Raw genomic sequence first — 12,813 nt, 5'->3', positions numbered from 1 at the left:
AAATAGGCTTAAATATTTTAACTGGGTTTGAATGATCATCTCCTAATATTAGGAAATCAAACTTAGGGGTAGATGATTGAGAAAAGGAGGACATTTAAGTCCTTTTCTTGAGTTTTTAAAAGTAAGGTATTGCTCAGGTTCATTTTAAATGAGTTAGTTATAGTAAAACTTTGTTAATGCAATATTAGCTTACATAATTAATTGTCTTATTCTATTGCTCTGTAGGTACATAAAATGATTTTTTGCCCTAGAAGAAAGGCCTCCTTCCTGCCATATATAGTAAACTCAGTTTCAATTTTTTCTGAGCCTTAGCTTGGATGGCCATAAGGAATTAAGTAATTGTTTCTCAACTAGTGCATTGAAATGTTTGGATGAGTCAAGGTGATAGCTTTATTGTGTATATCAGAATCGAAGCCTTATAGTTGCAGCAGTCCCAGTTCTAGAAGTTCATCTGATGAAGACAGTCACAATATGTGCAGAAATAGCTTGCTGAAAGTATGTTTTCACAGTGTTGATAACCAAAAATGGAGAATAACCTAAACATCTGAAGAAAATATTATAAAAAGGATGATACTATGAACTATTGTGTAGCCACTAATTATGATGATGTAGGAGAGTGTTTTGAAATGACATCCAAAAATGTTTACAATGAATTTAGTGATAAAGCAGGTCACAGAATGTTCTCTACTGTACAATACTGACTTTATTAAAAAAAAAAAACACTGGTAAATACAAAAACATGTTAAGAGTATACTGTCTGGGAGGTCAGATGAAAGTAATTGTTATTTTTTTCTTTCTGTTTATCTGTGTTTTTAAATTTTTACAAAGGTGACACATAGAAATATGTGTTCTTTTAATAAGAAAAGTGTAAAAATATACTGTTTTTCTTTCTTTTTTTTGGGCTGCTTTGGGTCTTTGTTGCTGCATGCAGGCTTTCTCTAGTTCTGGTGAGTGGGGGCTACTCTTTGTTGCAGTGTGCCGGCTTCTTATTGCAGTGGCTTGTCTTGTTGTGGAGCACAGGCTCTAGGCATGCGGGCTTCAGTAGCTGTGGCTTGCAGGCTCTAGAGAGCAGGCTCAGTAGTTGTGGCGCACAGGCTTAGTTGCTCCACGGCATGTGGGATCTTCCCAGACCAGGGATCAAACCCGTGTCCCCTGCATTGGCAGGTGGATTCTTAACCACTGCGCCACCAGGGAAGTCCCCAAAAATATACTTTTTTAAAGCAAGGTGACCTTAGCATGTTGTGTCACTCTGACACTTCTCATTGCAGTTCGCCAGTGTTTAAATATGCATTGAGGGTGAAAGTAGTGGGTAACCATGGAGCAGGGTTTGTGCTTACTTTCATCATTTAAGTGATTAAATTAAAAAGTTTTAAAATAATGTGTATGTTTTTAAAAACTCAATCAGCATAGAAGGCCACAGTTCCCACAACTTCTTGTTGCCTTATACATAATTCTAGATAGCATTCTTATGTCTCTTCCTTCACTTTACTTATCCAGTCTGTGAGCTGAGAATGTTAGAGACATGGTACCTGCTGTCCCTTCTCCCTCTTCCACCTTTTTTCAGTATGATGTTACTTTTAAATTGTCAAGGTTTACTTCTGTTTTCTAATGAGAATTATCTTCCATGTTTTATTCATAGGTCATATCTAATGAAACCAACAAACAGCACTTACATTTTTATGATAACATAAATATTGTTCAACAGAGAATCAAGTCAGGTGATCAGATGCCAAGAGAAAGAAATGTAATTTGTGTCACTGGGTTGTTTTGTTTTGTTGGGGTTTTTTGCCCCTTAAAGGAAAATGATCCAAGCATCAAAATCAAAAAGGATTCTTTTCTTATACTCCACTGAGTTAGCCCATATTTTAATATGCTTCATATTTGGACTATAACTGTCGTTTAGCACTTTTCCTACTCTTCGTAATCTTTTTATCCATGGTGTTCTGAAAACGTCTGAGTCTATCTAACTGTGTCTTCATCTTGCTTGATACTGATTGGCCCTTTTCTTCTAGAGTTGTCTTCAACTCTAGAATATCTATTTTCTATTTTCTCTCTTTGGGCTTCTTATCAGGTGTATCCATTCAATTGTTTGTCCTTCACCCTTTGTTTTCTTTATGCTCTTTTCTAGATTTCTTTGGCTTTTGCTTGTATCCTTTCTATAAGTGTTTGATTTTTATATACATATCTTTAATTTTTCTGATCTCACACTTGTTTTCCAATAGTTTCTTTTTCATAGCAGCTCATTCTTGTTTTATGATGGTAACATTTTCTCAGAAACTCTTAAGTAGTTTTTTCTTTGTTTTTAATGCTTTTCTCCTTCTTTAATTATTGCCATTTCATCTTCAAATATCTGATGAGGAATGAGAAATTATTTGGAGTAGGTAGGATAAGTTTCCTTTGCTATTTTTTAGGTAGGAGCTTTTCTTCAAAAAGCCTCATCCCTAGATAGAGGGTAGGGTTTTGACAACCAGATTTTGCTTTATGCATGTGTTTTTGAATTTGGCTTGGGCTCCTCAAATGCCAGAATGAGGAGGCTTATGCTGGAGCTCTGATATCCTCTCTCGGCACCTTAGTTCCCCTCATAGAGTAGATGGCTCTGTTTCCTTAAAACAGTGCTCTGGTTTTTGCCAGATGGGGAAGCCTGATGGCTTTCCTGGGATGCCCTCCTTCTTCTTCTAGCCACCTATGCCCCCACCTTCCAAATAATTTCTGAACAGCTCTTCTGCGACTTGTCTTTCAGTTGATTATTCTGTTTTGTTTCAGCCATCTGCTCCCACTTGCCATTCCTGCCACCTCCAACTTACAAGCCTCTCTAGGGCTGAGAACATTGGCTCCCACTTCTCTTGTACCCTTGTAAATTTTTCCTGTGTGTATTCTGGAATTCATTTTATTTTATCCATCAGTACTTTCCCATTTGCTGTTTTATAAAATTTCATTAATATCTCTTATTTGATGATGGCACCTCTGCATGCCCCAAAACTTCTCTTCACTCTTTTAGTGACTGTTGTTTTGGTGGACACTTTAGAGGGAAGGTAGGCAAATGCATGTGCCCATTCTGCCATCTTTAATTGGAAATTGCTGAAGTAGTTTTAAATATACCATTGAACCTTTTCTTTTTTTTTTAAACTAACTGCCCTTTATCTATCTCAGCATCATGTGGACCCTGAATAGTTACTGTGTTGACCAAATAACCCAAAGTCAGTTTATGTACTGACTGAAAATTGTTTAACTTTTTAGAATCCAGGAGTCGATGTCTGATGATCAGCGAGAAGCAGGTCGGATTCCACGAACAATAGAATGTGAGCTTGTTCACGATCTTGTGGATAGCTGTGTCCCAGGAGACACAGTGACTATCACTGGAGTTGTCAAAGTCTCAAATGCTGAGGAAGGTGTGGTATAACTTTCCTTAATTCAATTGTCCCTCAATAGTTTGTCAGCATTCATCTTTTCCCTTTTTAAGATACTTCTGAATTTCCATTAATTTAAAGAACTTGATTCTTATATAGGTGAAACTTTTCCTCTAAAATAAAAGTTTATTTATAGCTCACCATGCCTTTCTTTTACAGTCTACTTGAATCTTTGTAGGGAAAATGAAAATACCAATTATTGTATATCATACTTTGAAATTTACAGGTTCTCGAAATAAGAATGACAAATGCATGTTCCTTTTGTACATTGAAGCAAATTCTGTTAGCAACAGCAAAGGACAGAAAACTAAGCCTTCCGAGGATGAGTATAAGCATGGAACATTGATGGAGTTCTCACTTAAGGACCTTTATGCCATCCAGGAGATTCAATCTGAAGAAAACCTGTTTAAACTCATTGTCAAGTATGTATGAGGTTATCTCAAGTTTTACTTTATCGTGTGCATGTTGGGGGTGCTCTTGGCTACCAATAACTGAAAACTAATCAAAATGTTTGCAAATTACAATTCATTAGACATCTTTAGACCTGTGCAGCCAAGTCATTGAAAGAAGGAGACTAAAGGGTGAACTGCATACATAATATTTAAAGAAGGGATAAAATTTCATTTTTTCAGTTCAATTCAAAGAATCAGAATAAATAAGGCCATATATGAATATATGAAGTATTATGTTGAATATAAAGAAGTATTTTACATTTGTCAATTGTATAAATAGGAACAAACAAAAAGGACAGAGTGGAAGAGATATAATCCAGCTAATCACCCATCTTTGTACAGCCCATAAGCTGAGTGGTTTTTACATTTTTTCATAGCTGAAAAAAATTAAAAAGAATATTTCATGACACACAAAACTACATGAAGTTCAAATTTTGCTATCCATAGGTAAACTTTTATTGGAACACAGCCACACTTGTTCATTTACATAGTATCTGACTGCTTTTGAGCTACAGGGGCAGAGTTGAGTAGATGCAATAGAGAATGGCTCACAGATATTTATGTGTTTGTACCTTTACAGATAAGTTTACTGATCTCTAGTTGAAACAATAAGGAAAATTTACTATATTACACAATCTAGTTACTCAACTGAAGAGTCATGGGACAGTGAATTACAAAGTCATTTCAACTACTTGTATGTAGGGTGTTGTTTGTTTACTTTTAAAAAGCAAGAAATAGATTCACATCGAAGTCACTTACTATTGATAAGTATTTCATAATATTTTTTTATTTCCGTGTTATTGCCCTGCAGTAGAGAAGAAGCAGTGTAGAAGCATTTTTGCTTTAGTGATTACGAGCCTTTTCTAGAAGATAAACCTGAGTTAGAATCTTGCTTCAGCCACTTCCAATGTGATCTGGGGCATGTTAGTTTCTCCTTCATTTTTATCTTCTTAAAGTAGAAATAATAATACCTGCCTCAGAATGTTGTTCTGAAGATTAAATGAGATTTCATTATGTACTTAACATAGTTAACACAATGTGCTGTTATTTTGAAGTATTTTGACAAATTTTTGGATAACTTTGAAGAAATAGGAGAAAATGTGAGAGACCGAATAGTAGCTGTACCAGAGGTAAAGAACTGAGGTTTTGAAGTGCATTGTATTAGAAAAATTGATCTTGTCACGCCTTTCTCTTCACCTAGGCTTTGGGCTCTAGGAGAATTTAACAGTTTTTCTTTCTGCCTTTAATATGTTAATTAGAAAGCTGGGAAAAGTATAGAGTTCCTCAGGAGTTCTTTGTCCTTAAACCCTTAGAGATGTCCTTTGAATAGATGGCCATCCAAACCCACCCTGGGAGAGAGGGTGCTCTGAGCTAGGGTGGCGATGTGATCTGGTGATAAATGTTGGGGTGGTGAGTGGTCTGTAGCAGGTGGCCAAGGAACACCCTGGTTGAGGACCAAAACACCTCTTTGATTGGTACCTCTTACCAGTTATAAATAAAAATGAACATTTGCAGTGGTCCTTCTTCTGTCATACTTAAGGAAGATAAGTTAGTATGAAAAACCTGGGTTTCCTTCCTACAGTTTGCTTTTACCTTTTAGTTCTAAGTTTGTGATTCCAACATCAAAACTTGAATTTTTCATGGTCCTCCATTTGTGAATCTTGCAGGGGTTGGCAAACTAGGCAGGCTGCTTGTTTTGGTAAATAAAGTTTTTATTAGAGCACAGCCCCACCCATTTATTTACAAATTGTTGGCTTTGACAAAAGTTGGGTAGTTGTGACCCAGACAGTAAAACTGAAACTATTTACTTTCTGGCCCTTTAGGAAAAATGTTGTCAACCCTTGCTAGATTAATTGAGGCCTATGAAAAGAGAATGGAGAAGACAATAGAAGGCTGTTTTAGTTTAGGTTCCTTCAGAAGCAATGATTTGCATAAATGTAGTTTCTTTGGGAGGTGATCCCCAGAAATACTGGGAGGAGAATGGGGAAGTGAGACAGAGAAGGGAGGGCAGTTAGTGTATGGTACCTTAATGGAGGCTTAATAAAGGCTTAATCCTTCTGAGGCCTCTGGGACACTTGACTATAGAGCTAGCCTCAGTATTTTTCCATCTAAGGGCCTAGATTTGGGGCTGCTCCTGAGAATATTAGACATCCGAGCACTTCTGGCCTGCCCAGCCTGCCTGCTGATGATGCTTCTGCAGCCACAGAAAGCCCTTTGGCAGACAGGTGCAGGTGCTTGGTAAGAGGCCAGCAGTGATCATGCAGGAGCACGCTGAACAATGATTGCCAAGGGGAAGTGGCAGGACACCAACTTCTGTGTTGACATGTATTAACAGGGATAATGATTCACAGTTAACTGATTATATCTCTTCCTCCCTGTCCTTTTTGTTCCTGTTTATATAATTGATAAATGGGAACTACTTCTTTATATTCAACATAATACTTTATATATTCATATATGGCCTTATTTATTCTGATTCTTTGAACTGAAAAAATGAAATTTTATCCCTTTATTATGTACTCATTTCACCCTTTAGTCTCCTTCATTCAGTGACTTGGCTGCACAGGTCTAAAGATGTCTATTCATGTAAAATAGAATGTAATTTGATATCCTAAAGCCTAAAGTAGAAGACCATAATTATGATATTTTTTTTTTTTTTTTTTTTTTGTGGCGCTCCATGTGGCATGAGGGGTCTTAGTTACCTGACCAGGGATAGAACCCTCGCCCCCTGCATTGGAAGCGTGGAGTCTTAACCACTGGACCACTAGGGAGGTCCCTATGATGCATTTTAAAGGCTAGTAATATAAATGCTTTACAAGTGTCCTGCCTCCCTTACACAGGCACACTTTTTAAAACATTCTTCCCTTTATAGATTCACCAAGAATTTTGATAAATTTACTGTTAGAATAAAATTTCTTGAGTTGTTTGAGGAGATGTAAATTTTTATTTTTTACTATTTTCTTTTGATGCTAAATAAAGCAAGTTAAGCAAATTGTAAAGTAGATCTTCTAGTGTATCACTGAAATGTAAGTTAGAATTTATAAGTCATATTCTGTTTTTCAGCTCGCTTTGCCCTGTCATTTTTGGTCATGAAGTAAGTATTTTACTTCCTCTTTGCTCAAAAATACATAAATTTGGCAAAAATAGTATATAGAGATATCACAAATAATAGTCATTTCTGTTGGACAGTTATTCATATTTTATTTATTTATTTAAAGCAATTAAGTTTAGTATTTTTTTTTAACATCTTTATTGGGGTATAATTGCTTTACAATGGTGTGTTAGTTTCTGCTTTATAACAAAGTGAATCAGTCATACATAAACATATGTTCCCATATGTCTTCCCTCTTGCGTCTCCCTCCCTCCCACCCTCCCTATCCCACCCCTCCAGGCTGTCACAAAGCACCGAGCCAATATCCCTGTGCCATGCGGCTGCTTCCCACTAGCTATCTACCTTACTACGTTTGTTAGTGTGTATATGTCCATGACTCTCTCTCGCCCTGTCACAGCTCACCCTTCCCCCTCCCCATAACCTCAAGTCCGTTCTCTAGGAGGTCTGCGTCTTTATTCCTGCCTTACCCCTAGGTTCTTCATGACATTTTTTTTCTTAAATTCCATATATATGTGTTAGCATATGGTATTTGTCTTTTTCTTTCTGACTTACTTCACTCTGTATGACAGACTCTAGGTCTATCCATCTCATTACAAATAGCTCAATTTCATTTCTTTTTATGGCTGAGTAATATTCCATTGTATATATGTGCCACATCTTCTTTATCCATTCATCCGATGATGGGCACTTAGGTTGTTTCCATCTCCGGGCTATTGTAAATAGAGCTGCAATGAACATTTTGGTACATGACTCTTTGAATTTTGGTTTTCTCAGGGTATATGCCCAGTAGTGGGATTGCTGGGTCATATGGTAGTTCTATTTGTAGTTTTTTAAGGAACCTCCATACTGTCCTCCATAGTGGCTGAACCAATTCACATTCCCACCAGCAGTGCAAGAGTGTTCCCTGCTCTCCACACCCTCTCCAGCATTTATTGTTTCTAGATTTTTTGATGATGGCCATTCTGACTGGTGTGAGATGATATCTCATTGTAGTTTTGATTTGCATTTCTCTAATGATTAATGATGTTGAGGATTCTTTCATGTGTTTGTTGGCAGTCTGTATATCTTCTTTGGAGAAATGTCTGTTTAGGTCTTCTGCCCATTTTTGGATTGGGTTGTTTGTTTTTTTGTTATTGAGCTGCATGAGCTGCTTGTAAATTTTGGAGATTAATCCTTTGTCGGTTGCTTCATTTGCAAATATTTTCTCCCTTTCTGAGGGCTGTCTTCTGGTCTTGTTTATAGTTTCCTTTGCTGTGCAAAAGCTTTGAAGTTTCATTAGATCCCATTTGTTTATTTTTGTTTTTATTTCCATTTCTCTAGGAGGTGGGTCAGAAAGGATCTTGCTGTGATTTATGTCATAGAGTGTTCTGCCTATGTTTTCCTCTAAGAGTTTGATAGTTTCTTGCCTTACATTTAGGTCTTTAATCCATTTTGAGCTTATTTTTGTGTATGGTGTTAGGGAGTGATCTAATCTCATACTTTTACATGTACCTGTCCAGTTTTCCCAGCACCACTTATTGAAGAGGCTGTCCTTTCTCCACTGTACATTCCTGCCACCTTTATCAAAGATAAGGTGTCCATATATGCGTGGGTTTATCTCTGGGCATTCTATCCTGTTCCATTGATCTATCTTTCTGTTTTTGTGCCAGTACCATACCGTCTTGATAACTGTAGCTTTGTAGTATAGTCTGAAGTCAGGGAGCCTGATCCCTCCAGTTCCTTTTTTCGTTCTCAAGATTGCTTTGGCTATTCGGGGTCTTTTGTGTTTCCATACAAATTGCAAAATTTTTTGTTCTAGTTCTGTGAAAAATGCCAGTGGTAGTTTGATAGGGATTGCATTGAATCTATAGATTGCTTTGGGTAGTAGAGTCATTTTCACAATGTTGATTCTTCCAATCCAAGAACATGGTATATCTCTCCATCTATTTGTATCATCTTTAATTTCTTTCATCAGTGTCTTATAATTTTCTGCATACAGGTCTTTTGTCTCCTTAGGTAGGTTTATTCCTAGATATTTTATTCTTTTTGTTGCAATGGTAAAGGGGAGTGTTTTCTTGATTTCACTTTCAGATTTTTCATCATTAGTATATAGGAATGCCAGAGATTTCTGTGCATTAATTTTGTATCCTGCCACTTTACCAAATTCATTGATTAGCTCTAAGTATTTTTTTTTAATTAATTAATTTTCTTTGTCTCTGTTGGGTCTTCATTGATGTGCATGGGCTTTTCTCCGGTTGCGGCAAGCAGAGGCTACTCTTTGTTGCCGTGCGCGGGCTTCTCATTGCGGTGGCTTCTCCTGTTGCAGAGTGTGGGCTCTAGGTGCGCGGACTTCAGTAGTTGTGGCGTGTGGGCTCTGTAGTTGTTGCTTGCGGGCTCTGGAATGCAGGCTTATTAGTTGTGGCACACACGCTTAGTTGCTCCGTAGCATGTGGGATCTTCCCGGACCAGGGCTCAAACCTGTGTCCCCTGCATTAGCAGGTGGATTCTTAACCACTGCGCCACCAAGGAGGTCTCTCATATTTTAATATGAATCATTATATGAAAGATAAACTACAGTCCCTTGTAAGACAGAGCTGGTTACCAGTTAGAGTCAATAGGAATGACCTTTTTTTAAAGTGACTCTGGACACTGTAAATGTTAAAGCAGAAATTAACAAAGATTTCTCAGTTTTGTGGAATGGATTCAATGCCTGGCAAGGTAGGTCTTCACTCAGTGACTTTTAAGATAACCTGATTTTATATGCTTTCTAATTTAAGCTTTTTATTGTTTTTGTTTTTGTTTTGCGGTATGCGGGCCTCTCACCGTTGTGGCCTCTCCCGTTGCGGAGCACAGGCTCCGGACGCGCAGGCTCAGCGGCCATGGCTCACGGGCCCAGCCGCTCTGCGGCATGTGGGATCTTCCTGGACCGGGGCACAAACCCATGTCCCCTGCATCGGCAGGTGGACTCTCAACCACTGCGCCACCAGGGAAGCCCTAAGCTTTTTAATCATTTACATTAAAGAAGTTTATATTTTTAGACTTACTTTTCTTAGGAAAAGAAAAAAAAACAGAGTTCAATCATGCTTTAAAAAAAAAGAATCCACACACAAATGTTGTAAACATCGGAGGAGCACCCCTTTTGCTAGTCATCTTTGTTTTTCTCACTTGTTTCTTCTCTCTCTTCTTTCACATCTGAGCTTGTTAAAGCAGGTTTGGCGTTAGCACTCTTTGGAGGAAGCCAGAAATATGTAGATGACAAAAACAGAATTCCAATTCGAGGAGACCCACATGTCCTTGTTGTTGGAGACCCAGGCTTGGGAAAGAGTCAGATGCTACAGGTAGGAAATCAGACATTTAGTATTTGACCTTTTGCTTATAAAATGCATGACTAATTCACAAGTGAATTTTCTTAAAACATACAGTGTTTGTGTTCCAGAGGGTATTATTTGTCAGGTAGTGTGAGTGAGTTGGGGTTTGTGTGAATAATATATAACTTGTATCTGGCCATCCTTTCAAATTGAGCCAGTCTCCTGTCACTCAGGCTGCACAAGCATGCTGCTCTGTTAAGATGTCAACTATTGTGAAATATTAACCATTTCCCTAACCCCCTTTTTTGTATCCAGCGTTGCTTTGCTAGTCTTTGTTGTTGTGACCTCACCTATGAAAAGAATAGTTCAAGAAAGTAAAGCAGGGTAACCTGTTATCTCTTCATACAGCTACATAAACACTGTATTGGGCTTTAAGAATAGTCTGATAAAGGTAAGAGGTCTGTCCTATCCATCTCCACTGCTTCTTTCTGAGTCTAAAACAAGGAAACTTCTATGACCAGTCTGTTGTTGGTCCCCAAGATGATTTTGGCTGTGCCAATCAGAGCCTAGTAGTTCTCCCCTCCAGGGCTTATGCTGGCCCTAGAAAATGCAGCTGGTTGGAGTGCTTCTGGTTTCCTTGGAGTGATACCTGGTAAGCCAGCAATGCATATCACTATCACCTTTGGAGATTTTCGAAAATACCGTGGCCGTCCCCGGTATTAAGAATTAAGAATCTCTGGGTTAGGATCCTAGCATCTGCACGTTTATAAACACAGGTGATTCTGAAGTGCAGCCAGGATTGAAAACTCTTGATCTCATTGTATTATAAACCTACTGTCCTTCATGTCAGAGTCATTATTTATTCCCTATGGCTGAGTGTTAAATCACTTATCATTTTAATTCCTAATCTGATATTTATTTAATCCTGTGTTTCCCAGTTTTGTTCATTTTGGCCAATTGGGTCAACTTTTTTTTTTTAATTCTCTTCTGAACACATGCTATAAGCCTGACAACTGAGGCATAGAGTACCCAGTTATAGCTGAAACAGAGTTGATAGTAAAAATGAAAACAGTATATACTTAGGTAGAATATGCATGTAAAAGTGCATGTGGGGATCTGAATTGCATTTAAGTCTGCTAGCCCCACTAAGCCAAGGTTTTTAAAAATTAGGCTAACACTAACAGTTATGAGTTGTTTATATTTTTAAATTATGTTTTCCTTTGACCATTTAGCAAGCCATCATACTCTCAAACTAACAACTAAGGAATTACAAGTAACAAAAATAATGATAGCTACCATTTATTTAGCTAGGCACCGAAGCATCACTTGGGTTGTATGCTACGCAAGTCCAGAGCGCACTATTGACATAGATAGCAGTGTAAGTGCTGTCTCCTAAGGTTGTGGGGTGCACAGCTGTGTACAGCAGCCTTGCACAGGGCATGTATTGTATGCCAGGTACCAGGTTAAGTGCCTTGCATATACGATCTCATTTATTCCTCAAGGCAGTATGTGATAAAATATAAGGAAGCTGAGGCTCCGAGAGGTTCAAGAGCAGCACCACCAGTAGATGCATGGTAGAGCCAGGATTTAAACAGGTCTGTCTGACTCCAGAGATCCATACTTTTAGCTGCTGTGTCATTTAACTACTTTTCTGTCGTGCCGTATCTTATTTACTCAGAAGGTGAGCACTGTTGAGCCATTTTATTACCTGATGTTTAAAGAAGCATTGGAGTCTCTGAAACTAAACTTAGTACTTACATTTTTGCTATTTCAACTTGAAAATGAAGCATAAAATGGAATTGTGTAGAGTATTCACATGACCACAGACTTCAGAATCAGGCTGCCTGGGTTTGATTGAATCCTAACGTCACACCTTCATAGCTGTGTAAGTTACTCTCTTCAGACCTTAGTTTCTACATCAGTAATAGGAGTGTTACCTTCGTCTTACTGTGGTGGTGAAGATTGTACAGTAAAGCTCTTAGAAGAATACCTGGCATATAGCTAATATTTGTGAGCAACTACTATAGCTATTATTTCCCTTTTACTTTGGTTGATTCTCTTAAACTCTTTGTTTCATTAGGCAGTGTGCAATGTTGCTCCACGTGGCGTGTATGTTTGTGGTAATACCACAACCACCTCTGGTTTGACTGTAACTCTTTCAAAAGATAGTTCCTCTGGAGATTTTGCTTTGGAAGCTGGTGCCCTGGTACTTGGTGATCAAGGTAAGAGGCCAAAGCAAATAATAATTTTGGGGCTTTTTTTTTTTAAGCCCTTTCCTTTTCAGTTAATTTCTTTACAGTCTGTTCTAAGAGTCATTTGGACAACACCGTCCCAACCAGTGAGTTGAGAATGAGTGCCAGAAAAACTAGAAATGCACATCTCATCATTTTGTTTGTTTGCTTTTTTAGGATATGATGGATAGTTTATAAGAACTCTAGTTGGAAGGCTCAGCAGGAAGAGATCGCCAGTTGGGCTTTGCTACCTAAATTTCTCTTTGTGATGCTTTAACCCGATTGGGAAAACATATTCCTGTGCATGTATCAGGCAGTGCCCAG

At 38.0% G+C, this 12,813-nt stretch overlaps 1 protein-coding gene across 11 annotated transcripts in view; it reads left to right on the top strand.

Annotated features, from left to right (window-relative positions):
- Positions 1–12,813, top strand: part of MCM8 (minichromosome maintenance 8 homologous recombination repair factor) — a 41,241-nt gene that overhangs the window by 14,992 nt on the left and 13,436 nt on the right. For all 11 annotated transcript variants that reach the window (XR_012326224.1, XR_012326223.1, XR_012326225.1 and 8 more), the window contains 5 exons: positions 3,238–3,389; positions 3,634–3,829; positions 6,923–6,953; positions 10,148–10,288; positions 12,339–12,480. Coding sequence is in view for 8 of the 11 variants with exons in the window: in XM_073792691.1 (XP_073648792.1) it covers positions 3,238–3,389; positions 3,634–3,829; positions 6,923–6,953; positions 10,148–10,288; positions 12,339–12,480 (662 nt within the window). In the remaining 3 variants the exon portion in view is untranslated. The remainder of the gene's footprint in view (positions 1–3,237; positions 3,390–3,633; positions 3,830–6,922; positions 6,954–10,147; positions 10,289–12,338; positions 12,481–12,813) is intronic.

This window comes from Tursiops truncatus, chromosome 15, assembly GCF_011762595.2.
Source record: "Tursiops truncatus isolate mTurTru1 chromosome 15, mTurTru1.mat.Y, whole genome shotgun sequence".
Lineage (NCBI taxonomy): Eukaryota > Metazoa > Chordata > Mammalia > Artiodactyla > Delphinidae > Tursiops > Tursiops truncatus.
The sequence above is the reverse complement of the archived record's forward strand: the minus strand, read 5'-3'. Positions and strand labels throughout refer to the sequence as shown.